The sequence below is a fragment of the Zonotrichia albicollis genome, chromosome 5, assembly GCF_047830755.1.
Source record: "Zonotrichia albicollis isolate bZonAlb1 chromosome 5, bZonAlb1.hap1, whole genome shotgun sequence".
Taxonomy (NCBI): Eukaryota; Metazoa; Chordata; class Aves; order Passeriformes; family Passerellidae; genus Zonotrichia; species Zonotrichia albicollis.
In genome coordinates this window covers 37,275,641-37,296,354 of record NC_133823.1, presented here as the reverse complement: position 1 = coordinate 37,296,354, position 20,714 = coordinate 37,275,641, and the positions used below count along the sequence as shown (strand labels likewise).

At 39.4% G+C, this 20,714-nt stretch overlaps 1 protein-coding gene across 9 annotated transcripts in view; it reads left to right on the top strand.

The window, feature by feature from the left end:
* DCTD (dCMP deaminase) overlaps positions 1 to 20,513 on the top strand; it is a 204,675-nt gene extending 184,162 nt beyond the window's left edge. For 4 of the 9 annotated variants that reach the window (XM_074541357.1, XM_074541355.1, XM_074541359.1 and 1 more), the window contains 5 exons: positions 5,345 to 5,450; positions 6,761 to 6,896; positions 15,557 to 15,673; positions 16,855 to 16,951; positions 18,861 to 20,513. In XM_074541357.1, coding sequence (XP_074397458.1) covers positions 5,345 to 5,450; positions 6,761 to 6,896; positions 15,557 to 15,673; positions 16,855 to 16,951; positions 18,861 to 18,939 — 535 coding nt within the window. In that variant the 3' untranslated portion in view covers positions 18,940 to 20,513. Of the gene's footprint in view, positions 1 to 1,361; positions 1,490 to 5,344; positions 5,451 to 6,760; positions 6,897 to 15,556; positions 15,674 to 16,854; positions 16,952 to 18,860 lie in introns of those variants that run through there. The other 5 variants (XM_074541358.1, XM_074541356.1, XM_074541360.1 and 2 more) reach the window with 3 other exon arrangements.
* Positions 20,514 to 20,714: the final 201 nt, after the last annotated feature.

Here is a 20,714-nt window from a genome sequence, read left to right as displayed (position 1 = left end):
CTTCTGGCATATTTTGGCAATCTGCTGTTTGATAAGATGATTCATTTTGTCACTGCCTCCAGTGGGAACCGAATGGGTCACGTTCGGCTGCGTTCGGGCACTCTTCACTTGATGCCTCCAGCCCCGTGGAGCAAACATGTGTACCTTGCTCCCATTGAGTGCTTCCATAAAGGCATGCCCTAGAGGCAGCCAGCCAGCCAAGGTAGGCAGCTTCTCACACAAGGAACAGAACACGCCATACCAACATTTTAATATTTATTATCCTACCTCTTATTTTGTACTGCAATGGAATATATATATATATGAAAAATGCCAATGACTTGTTTTTAAAATTTTAAAAGTTTAATAGTAATAAAATAGTTATGAAAATAGCAATGTAATTAGAGTAGTAATAATTTGGACAATTTGGATTAGGACAATATGAGACAATAGAAACAAAGAGTTGCAGACAGTCCAGGTACCTTTTCCTGGGCAACATATGCCCGCAAAGGATACACGTTAACAGAGGATTAACCCTTAAAAACAATAGCCTGTTGCATATTCATACATCTCATATATGATGCATAAATTCCATTCAAACAAAGGATTCTGTCTGGTCATCATCAACTTCTTCCTCTTAATCCTAATGGCATCTTCATGTCTGAGCAAGGTGGGAAGAAGTTTGTTTCTTCTGATAAGAGAGCAATAAATTCTTTTTCTCTGAAAGATTTCGGTGTCCTGTGGCTGCTATCTCACTGCCAGTCATTTCTTTAAAAAAAGTATCTTACATAGCATAGTTTCTATTTTAACATTATGTTATAATCTATAACTATATTTAACACACAACTTAAGAGAATTAATCCAGCATAACTTTCTAACATAACACAGATCATATTAATTTTAATATTTGTGAAAAACCAATCATAAAATACACATTTTTCACACACACACACACACACACATATATATATATATATATATATATATATATATATAAATATATATGTTTAGCTACATCTGCATCGTGGGAGACTTCTACGATCTGTCAGCAGCTGGAGGTATATAAACCATAATAAATAAACCATAACTCAATTTTCACATCAATTTTATATCCAGAGAACAAACAAAAACTCAGATTTTTCGACGTTTTAATATGTGAATGTCAAGCTTCAATAAACAACATTTACCTCAACAGCGTGAGCAGGGCGAAAACCCGCACGCTTATGTCAAAGCATAACATTAGAAGCAACGTCTGTCAGAAAGCTGAACAGACATTCCAGTGACTGGTTTACAGCGTCGCGGGGGCTCGGGGCTGCGGGATCAGCTCCGGGGCGCATCCGCAGCCGGGCTCCGGCCGGGCCGCTCGGGGCGCGGCTCGGCACCCGCGGCCCGCCCCCGGCCCCGCCCGCCCGCGCTGAGGCGCCAAGCGGCGAAAGTGGCGAACGCAGCGTGGCCGCGGCGCCATGAGCGGCACCGTGAGCGGCGCCCAGCCCGGGCCCCAGCAGAACGGGTACGCGAGTGCGGGGCCCGCGGGAAGCTTCGCCAGCTCCTCCCGCCCGCCGGCCCGGGCTCCCTCCCCCACCGCCACCGCGCTCCCCTCGCACGCCGGCTGGCTGAACTTCTCCTGGGCAGGCCGGGCCGCGGGGGAAGCCGTGGTGGCGGGGCCTGCGGCCACCCTGGCCTCTGAGGGCGGCAGGGAGGGAAGCTGGAGTCCTCCGGGGCGGGAGGGAGGGAAGCTGGAATCCTCCGGGGCAGGACGAGAAGGTCCGCGCAGCCGGGAGCTCCCCGGGCAGCGCCGTGCCGGGGGAGATCCTTCCCGGTGGGGAGGCGTCTCCTGGAGCCCCTGAAGGCCCTGTGGTGAGAGCATGGCCTGTTTGACGTGGGTTTCGTAATCGCTGGGATGGGAAGAAGAGCGTGCAGGGTGTCTTGTGTTCATTATTTCCGGAAATGAGGACCGGCGTGAGTAATAGGCAATTAATTAAAGTCAGAAGTGACTCTGTAGAAGTGAAGTACGTTCAGTGAAGGGAAGTGTTCTTATACTGCTTAATTGAGGCTCAGTATTCAAACACAGTGTTTATCTTTGCAGGTTTGATGGGTTATCTCCCAAGAAAATTGTGAATACAACTAATTTGCAATGAACTGAGTACTGTTTTTCTGTAAGAAAGACTGAGTTTTCTCTTTGAAAACCTTCCTTCCCAGTACGGAATATGTAATGACCCTATCTCAGTACCTATATGATGGGAAAAATGAGAAGCCCCAAGTAAAGGAAATCCCACATTCATTTAATCTAGTAATGATAATAAAATATGAGATTTAAATAAGAAGCTTGTATTAATGGTCATCAAGAGCCAGTATCCTGTTTGGCTTTTGGGGAGGAAGAGCTTATTTGAGGATGTTTATTTCTTATTTTTAATGCACACTTCACTTTTTACCTGTGATTTCAATGCCAAGGTATTGATAGTTGGTCTTCAGTAGTATACATGATACTGGGGAATAATACTGTTCGAATAGAGTTGTAATACAATACACATGACATCACAGATAAGGAAGCAGAGGAAAAACTTAATAAAAGAGTGAGATTGATCTGATACCCCCCACTCCTCCTGCTGTACTATATTGTTGTACAGCTGTCATAATTGTCGTATGAAAAAAATTGAGATTACAAATTCTGTTTTAGGATTCCCAAAATAAATTTTTGTTATGCTAGACCATTTTTTAAGTAGCTGAATGACATTTGTTCCTTTTTCAGACGGTGTCACAGCTTACTTGAAGCCTAGATGGATGAAAAAGAAGTGAAAAGGGAGGCAGTGTTCTCTAGTTATAGAATCTTTTTCTCTATTTTCCCTTGAAACAACATTTACAAAATTTTCTATAGACTACTAATTATTCTAAAATTTAGGTTTTTCTTTCTCCCCATTGTTCTTAGCAGTATTCTTCATAGCTTTCAGTTTCTGTTGTTTTTATTCAGAAGTTCTTATGGTTTATCCTAAGGGTAAGCCTTGATTGCCTGTTTTACAGCTAGCTATAGTATTTTCTAGAGTAGCTTTCATTCATGCAATTCTAGAGCTTGCAAATGAGCATAAAGAAGATTATCAGCTGCCCCAAATCCATAAACTAATTTTCATGTGTGTGCTTGACTGCTAGCCAAGGCCTTGGCTTCTGCTCAATCAGAAATTAAGTGGTTTATACCCGTTTCACACTCTTGAGTTCTTGTGCACTGAGTAAGGGAATTGTCTTGCCAGACATGGCCATGTTAAGTAGAAGTAATTGAGTAAGGGCTTTGGGGGGGGGTTTATTTCTCTTTGATGTAAGCCTTCTGCTTATTTTTTAGCTATGCTCTTCTCCCTGTGAAGCTGGTGCTCTGAGGGGCCTCCACTTACATACAGTTCTGTATTTGTAAATACTAGCTTTTGTTATGTTTTGAATAAGTAGAGTTGCTAGGGAATAATTTAACAAAAGGAGATCTCACAACCTCTTAGTTCAGAGTACTGCTATCTTTCTGGGGCCCTTTTCCCAGAATGGTTTATTCAGTGTAGTTCTGCATTGTGTTTTATCCCTCTCCAAAGACATCTTTGTGAATGTCACTTAGCCAGAAGCGATCATTGAGAGTCCAGTTGTGGTTTAGATGTTGTAAATCCCTTTTTTGGAGATATTTTAAATAATCATATAGCTGAAACATGTTTTAGTTAACCTGGCAAAGTTCAGTTTGGCACAGAGTGGTGTGAGGGTATGTGTTTAGTCTCTTCTTGCTCTGAGCACTTTTTGTTCTTGGTAGGATATAGCCCTGGCCCTTTAGTTACAGTGAGTCAAGTCAGTTTGGGCATTTTTAGAATCACATACTTGATTTGTGTGTTTGCTTTGACAATTGACAGTTCTGGGCACTATTTGCAACGTTGTCAAAGTGTGAGAGAGGTGTGTGGGTTACATCAAGAGTGTGTGTTCTTCCCTCCTTACTTTGAGATGGTGGCCTTAAAGGTGATCCTCATTCATTCCAAGAACAAGCCAAAATTGCTAACTTGTAATGTGCCACATACAGACTATTCAAAACTAGCAATTTGTCTTTGGTAAATAGCACATTGTAGGTTTCTAAAGTACAGTTTTATCATTGTTTTCACTCAAAGACTGTAACCTCTTTTATGACAAGCTGACTGCAAGCCTCTAATACATGGTTTTAGTTATAAAAATAATGATTAACTAAACACTTGTCTGCTAATGTTTGTCTTCTGAAAGTGCTGGTACTAGTGTTGCTAGGAGATGTCTTGCTGCTTGCAGTTACCTGTGATGAATTTTTCTGTATGGCTGTACATCACAAGATGGGCATCTTGGTCTTAATCTGTAGTTTTTGGTAAGAGAAGGCCAAAAAGAAAAGTACTGTGCTCCTTGTATTTTGATAGGCTAAATCATTGCATTTGGGATGTTCCATTGGTTTGGTTTTCAAGCTGTAGTAATGATAGGTGAGAAAGTTTGGGGGAAATTTCTTTCAATTTGATCTTCTGTTTGAAATTTTCAAAGCTTAAATGTATGTGTGGAGAGGGATATATCTGCCTTTCTTTTCTTTGAGCTGAAAAGCACAGAAATTCCCCTGTTGTGTCTTACACTCTCTGAGCAGGCTTTCACCCATAAGCAGGCATGAGAAAATTCCTCCCTCATTTCCCCAAATTTACCCTTCAGGGCAGGGAAAGAAGCAACCTTTTGTGGCACTTGTATATATTATTTCTTATGGAAAAGTTCTTGAACCCATCTCCTGTCAGTTTTCAGAAGGCTTCATAAGACAAAATCGCAAGAGAAAATTAGCGAGGAACTGTTGGAATGGCCTCAGATCTTTGGTGGTAAATGTTGTAACAAGAGGTAAACTTAGGGTGATAACAGATATTAATGCCTGCAGAGGAAGTTACCAAATAGGAAGCTACTGAGCACTTGTAGGCAGAAGCACAAAATAACTTAGATTAGAGGTTGGCAGTTATCACAGTCATCATAAAAAAGATTATGTTGTTTGGGTGAGAAGAATGGCAGCACATGATATACCCGAACCTTAGAAATACACAAGGTGTTATCTATAAAGGATAAATTGCTCTGTCTTTGAATTGCTCAGTGCTCTGAATATCTCAGCCTTCTTATCTAAAAATGTAATTTGCAACCTTGCTTGATGCCTTTTCCTTGAAAGGAAATGTTGCATGTATAAGTTCCTGGAAAGCACTTGAAACTGATGGTTTTACTATCAAAATATTAGTGAATGTGTGGTCTTAGCCACATTCTGATCCTGGTTACTTTAAACTTGAGCACATTAAAATAGTACAGTTTGTAGTAACTCTAGGTCTGTGGTGTTTGCTGATGGCTGTTTTTTTTCTGTCAACTATTGTTTCAGCAGTGAAGCATCCTGCAAAAAAAGAGAGGATTATTTGGAATGGCCTGAATATTTTATGGCAGTAGCTTTTCTGTCAGCACAAAGAAGTAAGGATCCAAGCTCTCAGGTAAGAAGGTAACATATAATAATAAGATAACCTAATCTATGTTGCCTATCACATCAGATGTACACATAATGGTTTCAGGAATTTCTTAATAAAAGTTATTTCAGTGTATAACTATTCAGTTTTTAACACAGTCAGCACCTTCTGTTACAAAAATTCTGTTATTGGGCCAGACCTCATATGTATAATTCTGTGTACATTTGTAGCTTGGAGTTTTATGAATCATCTTTTCATCTGGAAGTTAAAATAATACATGCATTTTGTCTCCTTTTTCCAGTAAATATAGTCACTTTTAGAAGAGGATAAAACTGCTGGAAGTTCAAGGTTGTAATTTTTTAAGACACAGCATTTTACAAGTTTCTTTCCCTCACCTGTAAGAGTATTTGTTTGTTATTGGGTTGACTGAAATTTTCTTCTAGTTTGTTCCTCCCTCAGGATCCCCTGTTCCCTATGCTTCACTGTTTCCATTTTTCACATGTTTCATGTGCCTCTGTTCAATATTGTTCAATATTGATTTCAGGTGATTGATACAGCTCCTGAAACATGCTGTTTGTTCTGCAGGATCCAGTCATCCTGTTAGTTGTCACCCTTTGTGTGAAAAAAATCAGGAAGCAAATCACAGAAAAATAATCTGTTCGCTTCCTTCTGTCCATTACAGCACTTAGCTCTCTGAAGGTTATTCACTTGGGGCTAAAGTTTTGTTACCCAAGGGCTGGTTGAGAAACACCTTGTGTGAATTAAAATTAGTACTGTTGCAATTTCAACAAAAAATATAGGTAGAAAACATAAAAATGGGACACATCATCATTCTTTAAGAAGAGTCTCTTTGTAGACTTAGGTTGAAGCAATAAAGGGTGAGAGTTAAAAGGTTTGGAATTTTAGTGCATGTTTGCAACAAGCCACAAAGTCTTGTGAGGCCTGCATAAGCCAACATTTATATTTGTTACGTCTTTCAGAACTTGTTGCTCCTACTGCTGCTGGAAAGCCAGTTTGGGGAGCTGAACTTATGTGTTTGCTAGGGTTCCTTCAGTGCTGTTTCTGCTCCCTGAACTAGATTATTTCTTAAGCAGACAGTGCTGGCAGGCTGGGATGGGAGCAGCATGAGCAGAGGGGTAGCAGAGTTCTATCTGCCCTGACTTATTTCAAAGCCCCACCAGTTAGATACAATTGTAGCCCTGCTTACTACATGGTGTGTCTAAGTGAAGCTTGTAGCTCTTAAAGGAAAGTCGTAGGACTGACTATTCATGTCTCTTCTTCATTGTTGGCATACTGTTTTCATGCTGTTAGTACTATGTAAATCTGATTTTATTTAGGTTGGTGCCTGCATTGTAAATTCAGAAAACAAGATTGTTGGAATTGGCTACAATGGGATGCCTAATGGTTGCAGCGATGATGTACTACCCTGGACGAGAACAGCAGCAAATAGACTAGACACAAAATATCCTTATGGTAAGGCTTCTTGTGGTTGGCAGGTTAGACTTGTGATGTCTGTATCTATGAAAGTTCAGCTGGTAAAGTACCAATCAGTTTTCTTCCACTCACTTGATATTGATAATGTGTCCATATGTAGTACACCAGGATAAAGAATCAGTCTTTTTGAAGGACTGACTTCTTAGTGAAATAGGTTCATAAATATTAGCCATTTTGGATTGGGTAGTGAAAGCCTGTAAACATGAAGCAGCTCATTAGCAAACAGTTGCAGTGCATGCAGATAATTGCTGATTCTATGTGTTTGTCTGCACAGAAATTACAGCTTGTGTGTATATGTAAAACAAGTAATTGGGTCTAAAATACAGGTATTAAAATTATAAACTCCAGTAGTGTGGGAAATTTCCATTTCAGGTGTTGATGGCATAGGTTGTATACACTATAAAGAAGTTGAACATTTGTCTTGAAGTCTGTGTGCCATGGGTCTACCCTTCTATGGGTGAGGTGACTTTCATTGTTTATTTCAGCCTCTGATGTGATTCTCATTTACTAAGTGGACAAAAGGAGCGAAGAGCAAGGATGGTTTCATGGTAAATGTGGTCGAGTGCTGCTTTGGATCTTGCATTTGTCTTTGCAGCAGGCATAGTTTGGCCTTCTGTAAGTTACTTAAAGGGCCCTATCAGCAGGGCTGGCTCTTCTGGATCAGGTGTGGGGAAGAGACCTTGGTTAGGACTGACAGGAGACCATACAGTCCCCATGCTTCCCTAGGTCCCCCTTCATCTTTCTGTACCCACTCCAGCTCCTGCTGCGCGTCTGTGTGTGACACCAACGCAGCAGAAGCCACAGGCACAGGAAAAACAGGAGCTTCTTCAATCTTTGCTGCATCTCAGCCTGTCCTGAGCTCAGGCAGGGCAGAGAAACACAAAAGAGAGAATCAGAGCCTTGGGAAATTTTCTTTCTCTCTGTGTGGGTGGGGGAAAGTCAGCACAAGAGTTCGCATTTTGGAGAGAATTACTGACTCTCTTCCAGTGACCAGTATTTATCTCTGCCTACTGTTTCTGTTTCTTACTTGTAACTTTACAATTGGTGTGATAGAGAACTTAAACTTGCATGAGTTTTGACATAGTCTGAGCTCACTCAGAGCTCTTTCTAAAAATCATTACTGATTTTCTATAGCATTGAAGTGAAAGATGATATGCAGTAGCTCAGCACATAATTCATCAGTTTGATATTTTTGACTTCTTAAAACCTCAGTACTTTGTCCTTGTTCACTTCACCAATTTATTATAAAACCTCTAATGGTAACTCTCAAGACCATTTATATCATTTTTTGTAACAGGTGTATTCCCAATATAGAGCCAAATTTGAAGTCTGCTCTGAACCACTGGTTTTACATAGAGTGCTGTGACCATAATGGTACAACTTAGTATGACTGCTCTTTATTTATAGGGTGAGGAAACAAGTGTTAGCCCATTGATTAAATATAAAGCACTGAAAACAGAATATTGATTTTGGTTGAATTTTTATGCTGCTGTAAGGTCTCAGTTCTGAGCTAAAATCAGCGTGGGTGGTCTCTGGCATTGGAGCACGTTCCAGGCACTCAAATCTGAGCTGATCAGTTTAAACTTAAAGTACTGTGAGGAATCTTTGTGCAATACCATGTGAGAAATTTTTTCTTTTTGTTAACTCTGACTGCAGAAGATGAGGGGCATGTGATGTTTAAAAAATGAGCTAACTAGTAACAGCTTGGAGTGCTGAGTTGATTTCCAGGAGTTGGTTTAACTGCTGCCCTTCCCCCCATTATCTTAGTCTTCACCTCATTAAAAAAATCACAACTTTGTAACACAAAGTGTCGGCTGTGATGAGTAAACAACCTATTTTGTAATTCACAGATCATTTAAACTCTAGCAATTTCTTATTAATCTTGATAGCACAGTTGACAGACCAGACAAGTATATATAAAAAAAAAGACTTCTGCTTAAAAAATTCTTGGTAGATGCAGAGACACATAGAATTGCTGCTAAAATCTCATTAAACTGTCATTTTTCCTTTCTCCTTTTGCTAATCATCACAGCATTTGTGTAAATTGAACTTTTTATCCTTGCATCTTCCTGACTGGCTTGTTCAGAGACAGTGCAGTCTTTCTGTGAGCTCCATTCGCTAAGCACGGGACTGATGGCACTTTCATCACTGCAGTGTAGCTTATTAGGTGAAGCTGTGGTAATTGTGCATGTACCACCACACTAAGTTGGAAGATGTCTTCTGGAGCTACTTCATGCATCTGCAGTGCTGCAGAAAAGGTCTGGGGTTGGATCTGAGTGCTGACCACCTGGTCCTGGGCACTCTGGTGGGTTAGCCATACACGCTGAGCTCACTTCCCGTGTTTTGCACCACTGTTAGTGGCTTTCTCCAGAACAAAGCTTCACTATTGCTCTTCCAGTGGTGTTCTGGAGGGCAGGGTTGGAAAAAGACTGCAAAGGAAACAGTCAACAGGTATAGCTTAGAGTGCAAAGCGTGCTGAGATGGTATGCTTAACCCTCCTCCTTCCCTCAGGCATACTGGCAGATATGCAACACATACTCTGTTTCATGCTCTGAAAATCCCTCTCTGGTGGGCTGCATAAAAGTCTTCTCACTTCTTTATGCACTTTGAACTGAGACATACAAAATAACTGTGTGCTGTCACGGGACTCTGGAGCTGGAGGAAACTGAGGCCTGAGGGCAGTGTGTTGCTGATGGAGCCCCAAGATGAGCATAAGTCCGTGTGTGCCAGTTGGCCTCAGGGCCAGGGGTCAGTCCCTGGCCCTGTGTGTCTTTAGCAGCATAGACATAGTAGAGGATTGGACCCAGAAGCAATCTTTGCAGAAATGTGTTAGGTGATCCTGTAATAAATTTATTGAGCTCCAGAACTGATGGATGCACTGACGCTACAGCTACTGTTTCATGGCTAAAAATCTTCCAGTTTCCACCCTAAATTTATCTGTGGTTAGTTTTTAGGTTGTTCCATGTCCCACTTTATCTGTGGTTAGTTTTTAGGTTGTTCCATGTGCCAACAATGTTTTTTAGCTTTTCTTGTGGTTAACCCTTCCTCCTTCCCTGTGCACTTACTGATAACAGTTACCTTTTGAACTTCAGTTGTGAGGTTAAACAAGTCCTGTCACTCTTGAATTTTCCTGTATCTTGAAACTTGGTTTGAAATTGGCCTTGGTTACCTTGGCCTTGGTTACCTATGTCTGCTGCAATAAACTGCATGTGTCTGTCTCCCTCAGGCATAGCTTCTGCTCAGCTCAATGTTAGGGGCAGTGCTGTGCTTGATCAGGAAATCCAGGTGCAACCTGAGCTACTACTGAGAGAAGGCATCAAATCGTGGTAGCTAGTTTCCTTAGAGGATGCAAACATTTGCAGGGCATTTGGATATTACAGGAACAGTGACGTGGATCACGTGTGTTGGTACTGTGCATCCTTATGAGGCTCTTGAAGTGGATGGAGGCTCTTCCTTCTTCTGGTTGTGGTGTATATTTGAACAGTATAGCCTTGGTATATCAGAAAGCACAGAGAGTTCTGCAGAGTGCCATTTTTCACAGCACAAAATCAAGATGTCATCGTTATGTTGGAACTGGCTCCAGGCTGCCAGTCAGAAACAGCAGCAGGGCAGGGATGTGTCTGTGTCCATGAGAGAAATGGAAGGCCAGTTTTACTAAGATTAAAAGCTCTTCCTGAAGCATTGTGTTCAGTACTATGTACAGAAGCTTCTTAGTAATTAGGCAAAATTCTCATTTTCAGAGTCAAAAGTGTGCCCTCTGTTTCTGTTAGATGAATCTGAGGATTTGTTGATGTTCAGTTTCCTCTCACCAATCATTTTAAATGCTACATTTTTGTCCTATTAATGCAAATCTTCCCACTAAATCTAGTTGCTGTGCTCCTGTTAAGCCCTCTGTCTCCACTGTAATCTAAGAACATCCATTTGACAACCAGTCTCTAATTAAGGGTTTTAAATTAAAATGACTGGCAAATTTAGAAACCTCTGAGCAATACAGAAAATAGTGAATAAGTATGCTTACAAATATTTATACAGGTTCAAATATGATAAAATATGTGCTGTGGAAAAATTATGCTCTAATTGAACAGTACCTGCTGTGTAAAATGAAACAAACTGTTATCAACATTTCCTTGTGTTAGGATTATGAGCTTTTTGTTAATTTTTCAGAGAAATGAGCACTCAACAATATTCAGGCAAATGTTAGTTTTGTAGAAGCTGTTATTTTGACAACACTAAATTTGCTAAGGCACTCTGAGGAAGTGTGGTGCTCTCTCTCCAATTGGCAGTGCAAAAATGAGGCTTCAGCTGGGAAGGGGATCTACAGGAGATGATCTCCTCTTACAGCCACTCACTCTTGTCCTGCATGGATTTTTGTCCAATTCTGGTGTCATACATCAAACCTGTAGAAAGTTTGGAGATTTAGTAACAATAGTTCCTCTTATCTACTTGCCTGCTAAGAAACACTTCTGTGTTCTGCTAGGAGTAGAACCAGCTTGGAGCAGGATGGGAGAAGCTGTGAAATAGGGTGGGTTAGCTAGTGCTGCTCACATTTTGAGAGGTGTTTCTCTGGTCTGACCCAGCAAGTTCTGTGATGTTCATAAATGGCTGAGTGGTTCCCAGCTTCACTTTCCAGTTCTTGTGGAAGAAAGCTGTGAGGCTGGGGCTCTGTTTTTCTTACTGCAGTCTGAAGAGGCTAGGCCTCCCAGCAAATCTGCTGCTGTTATCCTTGCCTCTGTGCCCTGACCACAGTGCTTCAGCTCAGAGGGGGAGAGAGAGAACAGCAGGAGGGGCTGAGGGCAGTGCCAGCCCAGCATCAGTGTCCTGCCTGCCCTTCATGAAGTGACCAGCAACCATCCCTATGCTTTCAAAAAGGCTGAGAAAAATAGATGTCATTCTACAAATTCCAGATCCATCAACCACTGCTCCCAGTGGTTGTCACTCCAGACTCCATTCCTTAAATTAATGTTTTGATACCTTCTGGGATTCTTGCTGTGTCCAGTGTCAGAGTTCCAGCAAGTAAAGGATAACAAAATTCTTACTCTGGCTCAATTAGTAATTAATAGCACTAAAAAGTCATTCTCCTTAGCCCTTCCTCTGATTGCTTCTTTAAAAGGTCTTTAAAATTATGGTGGTCCTTAGCATGCTCTTTGTCAAGCATGTAAGCCTTTAAACACTATATTAGCACCTTGACTAGTCTTGTGGTTCTCATGAAATTGCTAGTCAGAACACATTTAGAATGTGGGAAGAGTACTTCTGACTCTGCAACCCGCTGGGAGCATGCTCATGTTCAGTGTTCAGTCCTGAAAAGGTACCATTTATAGGGTAAACAGGGGTCTCTTATTTACAGGGGAGCTTAAGGATGAGTGCTACCTCAGCTATGCAACACAAACCAGCATGCAATAAGAGATAGAGAGACTAGCAATTAATACTACCAGTAATGAAGCAGTCATTCTTTGGCTTTTTTCCCCTCTCATGAACCTAGTAGCAGGTGGTGGGAATGTCAGAGCACACACTTAACTTCTCGTTGCATGGTTATTTCTTCAGCTAATGAAGCCTTTTGAGAATACTTTTCAAGCTACTTCTCCAGAATGGAAACCACTGTTGTGGACTTGATATTATGTTGGCTACATGTGAATATTCTTTTTTTAAAACCAAAGCTCTTGAGCCCCTCATAGGGTATTGTAAAAATTCTTAGTTTTACTAGTCTGCCTAAAGATAACTATTTTCAGAGTTCTGAAAACTGTGCACCTGTAAAAGGCCATTTTAAGTTAACTTCTTACTGTCTCAGAGAGAACAATTTAAACTACTAGCAGTAGCTCTTAACAGCTTAGAAAACTTCATAACACCCCAAATATAAACTAGTTAGTCACTAACAAGAAGGTTTTTTGTACTTCTGGATTTGTTTTCTGTCTCTCAAAAAAGCTGGGGAGGTCTCTATGAAGAATCTGGGGGTCATAGACCTATCTTACCTGGTCCATGCCTGTTTGTCAGAGAGAGGTGAATATGAGTAAGAGGGAATTAAAAGTGGTGGGACAAAGCCTAAAAATACTTGTCTGGTGCCAGCACCTTCTTAAGAACTATCTGGCATAATAAACCTTTATAAGTAGCACATGTCTAGGGAGATGTATAAAACAAATTACAATGTGTAATGATAGCTTACCTGAATATAGTTTCAAATCACAGCAACTGAGACAAAATGGTTTGGTATTTAATAGCCCAGTAGACCAAAAAAGTAACACTGGATGGAAAGTTATTGCCTCTGGAGTCAGTGCAAGGTTCTGGTCCTGTACTAGTTTCTGCAATAAGTTCAGTAAGAAATACTTGGTTAGGCACATGAAAAATGTACCTCATTTTCTATCTGAAATGAAAACTTGCTGGGTTTGTTGTAGACTTAAGTACTTTTTGTCTTGGAATGATTTGTCTGTTTCTTATTGCTGTCTCTGTGTCTTCTGTCCATGTGGGATAGTTGTAATTTTTCTTAACTTCAGATTGTGTGAAGATGATCAGGAGGCAAAATTTATGGTTTTCCCTTGCTCCAACTGATTATCTTCTCTAAGTTATTCTTGGCCTGATCTTGTTTTTGCTTGGGAAGAGGTTAGTTTTTGAAAGTTTTTAGAAGTCTGCCAAAAGAACCTTTTTCTCTCATTAGTGCAGGAAGGAAACTTGTTGCAGTACTAATAATGAAACTTGTCTGGTTATACAGCTGAAGATTTCTGAGTTTTAGTGAAGGAAAAATATTTACTAAAGTCATTAGTTTTGTTTCTTTTTTAGTTTTGGGAGCCTTTGAAAACATATTTGTTTCTGGATGCCTTCTATATTTTAAACTGCTGTCTAGAACACAAATATATTGTTCAAAGAAACTTAAAAGTGATGTTTCTGTCCTGTTGACATAACCCATACTTCCAGTTGTGGAAATTATGTCGCTCTTTTACTCAGTCCTCTGTAGCCACAGAAAAATAGTTCTCTGACTATTTATTGTAAAGGCTTTATAAGATTGGTGCAACTTAGTAATGCACTTGGAGTTCAACATATTTTCTGGATTTTCTAAATGTATTGGTTCGTATACCTGCATCTCTCATACACTTAATGGTATATATTTAAAATACAGGGTGACCCAATAATAGTTGCAATAGAAACAGTAAAAATGAAAGAAGCCTTAATGTGATAGTTCTTGGCTATTGGCTGTTTTTTTTCTTTTTCAATTTCCTGGTTTTTGTGTTGGTTTCTGGCTTTACTGGTTATGAGAAGGTATGTGGACAGCATAACATGGGCGTGGTGGAAGCCAATACTGAGTTTTCTTTTGCGAGTGTTTAGTCCTTTGTGACTTGCTTGCATGGGAAAGTTTGTGTGCTGGAAGTTAGGCTGTAAATTTGTAGTGCATTTGCTGTTGTATAGAAAATTCCATGCAGACATTTAGCCCATATGGAAAACATTTCCATTCAGCAATGATTCCTGTGTGTTGAAGGTACTGTGCTCAGTTATTTGTGTGGTGAGATCATTCGCACAGAGGTCAGCAATATAGCACCAAGTTTACTATGAAGTTGTGCTGTGCAACTTGGTCTGTTTTAATTTTCACATGGGCACAAGGGAGAAGAAAACGACTTTTTGAAAAAATCTGTTCTTCACAACAAGCAGTGGAAAACCTCTTAAAGTTGTCTGCACATGCAGGTCTCTAAATGATCTCAAACCCACACCGCACCTCAGCATCTGTTTAAGAAGTCAGGGCAGCAGGCAGTTTCTTAGTAGGTAGGTGTATAAATTATGCAACTTGCTGTTATTCCTAGGAGTAAACAGGAAGTTCTTGCAGAGATCCTAATGTTTTTTCAGAGCTTGATTATGGACAACACAGAAACTGTGTTCTTCTCAGCTGTGTGGGTAACACATTAGATAACCTGCTCTGTACTCATTATAACCACTGGTGCTGTCTGTCCTGAAAGAGCTGTTGTGCTGTGGTGGAGCAAGGCAGGATGCTCCATTGCTACCTGGCCTCTCTCAAATCCATGGAGAAATACAGGACTTTGTTTTCCTGCTTATGTAGTCTGGCACCTTTTAATGAGCAGTAAAGTCACTCTAATATTGAAGCTGGATGTTTTTATGGCCAAGTGTGTCTTGTGTATTCTGTGGCTGGGAGAATCCTGCAGCAGTGATGAGCCTTTCTAAGGCCCAGAGGACAGAGCTGCTCGGTTTTACTTGGCCGTTCTGCTGCCTTTAAGAGTGCACAGAGCACTCCTACAACCATAAGACTGTTCCTATCTGTGCATGTAAACACATAAATGAGCTGTTTTATACTGGCAGTTAGATACTCCAGAGAGTTGTGAAGCTGTGAGATATTGCTTCACTAAGGGTGGTTGCAATGGCTTGGCCCACAGCCTACGGCTTTGTTGCCTGCAATAGGTGTTGGGAAATGGCAGTGCTAATGCACTTAATGATATCATTACTAATCAGCAGCCTGGTCAGAACAATTGACCTTCATTGATCTTGGTATTTCTGCTTTTATTTCTTTCTCTGCCCTTTATGATAACTGTGCAAGCTATTTGCCTTTGAATATAATGCAAGCAATTATATTGTAACACTTTAATTTTAGTTTGACCAATTTATTTAATGATCAGCATTATGAATTGTTTCTTCCCTTGTTTAATCAGTGTGCCATGCCGAATTGAATGCCATCATGAACAAAAACTCAGCTGATGTGAAAGGCTGCAGCATGTATGTTGCCTTATTTCCATGTAATGAATGTGCAAAGCTCATCATCCAGGCAGGTAAGCAGTAGTGCCAGCTTGCTTTTTCAGGGTTGCAATGCTGCCTGCTCATTGGCATCTTCTAATAGATGTATTTGATGTTAAATTGCTGATGTTAGATCTAAATTAATTGCACTGTCAACCTCACAAGATGCTACTTGTGGGGGTTTTTTGCATCTGAATGGTGCCAAATTTTTCCAGTGCTAATTGCATCTACTGTGATTCTAAACGTGCTTCTAATTTAGGTTTGTAACTTCTTAGACCAGGAGCTGCCAAAGAACAACACAGGCTTTGCATATAATTACTGTCAATTATACTGTGCTCTGGCACATTGAATAGAGTAGGGCAGAAAGAAATAAACTTCTGCATGACAAAAGGTCTGTTGGGAGTATATACATGAAATTTTAATTTGAATGTGATGCATAGTAGATATTTGAAGATTTTAAAATATCTTTGCTCATAAATGTCATAAGATTTCTATGATCCTATTTTAATTATGTCTTTCATTACAATTATTATAAATCTGTGCCACTGCAGCAAGTGTGCTGGCCTAAATGTGTCTCCTTTTTTGAGATTAGGCAGTATCTGCAGCAGGATTCAGTTCTGTAAAAATCTCTGCTTGAAGTAGCATATATTTTGCTCACTGAGTAAAGTCATGCAGTCCCAGCATGGGTTGCTGTTCTAGGGAGTGTCTCTTACTACTAATGGCCACAGGAAGAAAGCAGCAAACAGAAGGCTTCTTTATTTTGGTTCAGTATGGTTTGAAATCAAGAGGGGTGAAGGAAGATGGTATTCTGCATTTGTGCTTCATACAATTCTCTTACTTACAGAATCAAAATCAAATGGTCTTCAAGGTAGATTGGCTGCTTGTTCTCAATGTAGTCACTCATGCTTTTCCTTATGCACTTAGGTCAGCACTAAATTGGAGTGTATTGGTATTCATATTGTCTGGCAAACACAGGAAGGTGTTGATCAGCTATGAAACGCTCGTGAATTCTCTTTTGAAGCCTTTGTATTTCTCCCCTGCCTAAGTGATTTAGGCAAGATCATTCAGCAATTTTACGCAGCATACATTTGTCAGTAGAGGTGTACCAAGTAGTTGGAGAGTATGTGGATGAATGCTGCCTCTTTTGATTTTGTGCACCAGATATTACCATTTTTTTTAGTGTAAATCTAACATTTTTTCTATGTGACTTCTTTAGGCATAAAGGAAGTTATTTTCATGTCTGACAAGTATCATGACACTACAGAAATGACAGCTGCACGGCGGCTGTTTGATTTGGCAGGTATTATATACAGGTGAGAGAATTAACTTTATTTTTACTCTGAAATGAAAAAAAGGGGGATGTGAAAGATACCAACTTTAGGGCAAATGTTTTTCTTCTTTCAGTCATGGAGCATTTTATTCCTCTGTAGTGTTTGTAGATGGCTTGCTCTGTAGAAGAGCTGTTGCACCATTCTTTTGTTTTGTGTGTGGTTAGAGTTCAGTTCTGAAACGTTTGTGTGAGAAAATGGTCCGTGACTTATTTTGTTCCTGGAATGGGAGTGAAACTGCCAAGGGGGTGGTTATTTATTACATTGTACTTGGGAGAGTCTTCCTTGACCCTGCTTTGGAGGTAGGGCTAAATGATCCCCTGAAGTCACGTGGAGCCTGAATTATCCTGTGATCATATGACTTGGACTGAAACAACCAACTGATTTTTTGTTGTTGCTGTTTTTGTGGATTACTCCGTCCTTATTGAAACTTCAGTATCTTGTTGCTGTCAGTTTGGGAAAGTGTCAAACAGGCTGCCCATAAATAATTCTTGGTACTTACAGCTGCTCTTCTTTGGTCAGCTTTTAGGTGAGAAGAGAATAAAACTTGTAATATTTGCCTTAAAGTAATGATAACCTGAAAAATGTTTCAAGAGCGGGGTTTTTAAAGACACTGTCAGAGATACCTAAGGACAATCTGTTCAACAGCGAGTTTGATGGGAGTAACATGCTGTGGGTGAGGCTAATTATGTAGTCAGGGAGGCTCTGCAACTCTAAAAAGTTTTACAGTATTAATATAAAGACTTTGAAAAATTTGCAAACATAACAATTCTGACAGATAAAATTTTAGGATGAAAGATACCTACTGGGCTAAGAAATATCCATGGAAAAACACAGCAGTACTTGAAATTCAGTTTTAGTCCTTGGGTGTATTTCCTGTCTACTAAGACTATTTGACTAAGAAGCATAAATCATTCTCTTGCAAGTCAAATCTTGTAACTTCTCCAGGGTGAGAGATGTTTCTTGCATTTCAGATTGCTATTCAGAACAAAGCCTTCAGAGTTTCTGTGGTCAGCAGCATGTGCTTTCCTGCGTGGACTGTTACTTATCCTTGTATCGATTGCTGAGGGTGTAGGTGGTACTTAATGAATCTCTTGAACTGAACTGCAGAGCTTAATTAGGCACTAAATCCACACTATTTGCATAATCTTTTGTTTACTCGTAGACTGGAAAATATATGCTCAGTCCCTGTATACCTTCCTTGCTAATTGCTGCAGCAAATGCTGTAATGATAATAAAAGGAAACATTTTGCGGCAGTATTAATTTTAGAATTCTAAAGTTACAATTTTTAAATTATTCCCTCTTAACTAGTTTGGGTTTTACCCAGTATGGCATAATGTGATCTATTTCCCTTCCACAAAAGATACTCTGTTAAGCTTGAAAGTGTTTTTCTAAAACTTGGCAGGAAAAAATTGATCAAAATATCAATATTATCAAAATGTATTCCAAATGTCTTTTTAAATGCATATATATATATACAGAAGATATAAATATTTTTTCTGGATGCCTATATCTGTACCTAGATCTTTAAATATATATTTAAAATATTTTAAATATTAATATATATGAACAAAAATCACTGGTAACATTATGCCACCACCTGCAGCTAAGTTGGTAAAAGTCCTTTGACTCCTGGGTAATTTATAAATTCCAATAGCTGAAGAATGTACAGGCTAACCCACCCCATGTGTCTTTTTGTCTTAGTCTTTCTTGTCCAGGTTTCTCTCAGTGTGGTGCACTATAATTGGCTCCTATAGAGAAGAAAACTACAAGAATCCAAGGATGTGTTTTTTGGAATTTTTTTATTCCTTCAAAAATTTAGCTGGAACTAAAGCAAGCAAAATGTTTTAACTACTCACTGACTAATCTATGTATTTTTCTTTTTTTATTTAGGGAATTCAAGCCAAAGTGTAACAAGATCGTCATTGACTTTGATTCGATTAACAGCAGACCAAGTCAAAAGCTTCTGTGAATTATGTCTCATTAAGTCTTTAGAAGAGTATGATTATCCTTTTCTAAAAAGCTGCTAATGCCTTTCAGCTTGAAGCTACTTGCAACTTTTTAATGGTTTCTGTAGCTAAAGTAGACTTATAAGAAATCCAAGGCATAAAATGTCCCGCTCACTTCATCTTGTCATGTGGAATCTAAATCTACTTAAAATGTTTTATGCCTTTATCAAAACTGCTGAAAAAATGGAGACACGTAGGTGAAACAATGTAAATAAAGCAAACTGTTCTGATTCTTCCTGTATTCATCACCACATGCTCAGGTGGGCTGTCAGCATAGATTCAGCCTCAGTTTAACAGCAGTACTTGGAACCAGTGGTACGTGGAATATGCTGATAGATGTTGATCTCTGTTGGATATGTGGATCTTCACAGCTGATCCTAATCAAGAACAAAAAATGTTATCCATGCAAATGCTAATCTTCCAACTATCATAACACTAATATTTGAAAGGTTTTACAGCTTTAGGAATGTGTGCCATTTTGCTTGTTACCCAACAAATGAAATGCTGAGTTTTCTTTTAATTGCTATCTGACATTGCCATACTTGGGGAGGGCTGAGAGAGGAAGGTGTTCTGAGAATTGTCCATGCCTGAGTGAGCTTTAGTGGTGATTTCAAATCCTTGGTTTCCCCAAGACTCCAGAATTGAAGGGGCTTGAGGGAATAAATAATTTGGTGCTTTACCTCTGGGACTTTCACACTGAATTTGTTTTCATGTGTAAAAGAAAATAATTTTATTGGTCTAAGCTGTTCCTAGATAATCCAACATAGCTCAGTCTTAAATTCTACCTGTAAGGTAACTGAATCATTTTTGTCCTTTGAGATAAATTGGAGATATTCAACCCATATCCATGTCTATGCCAAAAGATGTAATTGCGGTGTTAGCTTGTTTCCCAGTGCTGACACAGTACCTCCATTTTCATAAATGTTGCCTAAAATAACATCCTTTTTAATTTTATCTGGAGATCTGGGAATAGATTTGAGTTCATTTTCTCTAATTTGATTTTTAAAAATTAAGTATGCCTAATGGCTTTGTTTAGATAACATTGGTGGTTGTTTGGTTTGTTGTTTTTGGTTTTGGTTTTTTTCTTTTTAATGTGGTTATACTTCAATGAGCTTTTATTTTCTCTACAAAAGCTTTGTTTCATATTTTGGGACATTATGTAATTTGGCTTCATACCAATATTATTAAAGTCTTATTAAAATCCACTACACTGAAGTAGACTCATTATTATAATATTAAGTCATGCACTTGGCTCCAGAGCGCTGCTGTTTTTGCAATCATATGGAAAGCATATTTTGTGCATTTGTGATATTACATAAAATATAATGTTCATGAACCATTTGACTACTGAAGGGATCACTGTAATGTATTATGTGTCCATTTATAAGATAATTTCTGATTTTCTTTTTCCTACAGCTGTTTTCCATGTTAAAATTGGTCTGTGGCTTAGTGCCAGAAGAAGAAATTTGCACATATGGGGGGGGGGGAGCATGAAACCTGAAAAATTACTTTAATAAAATGTCACTAAGCCAGTTAATGCATATTGTTTTCTTTGGTCTGAATTAGTAAGTAAAAGCATTTTGACTTATACATGTCTGACAATAGGACAGAGGGGAGAGAAGAAGCAGAATTTTGGGGTTTTGCTGCAAAATTGCTATTCTCTTCATATATAATTGATAATTTAAGTTCAGATTTTAAATGTATATGCCTTGTGACTTGAGTTACTGTGTTTCTTGTT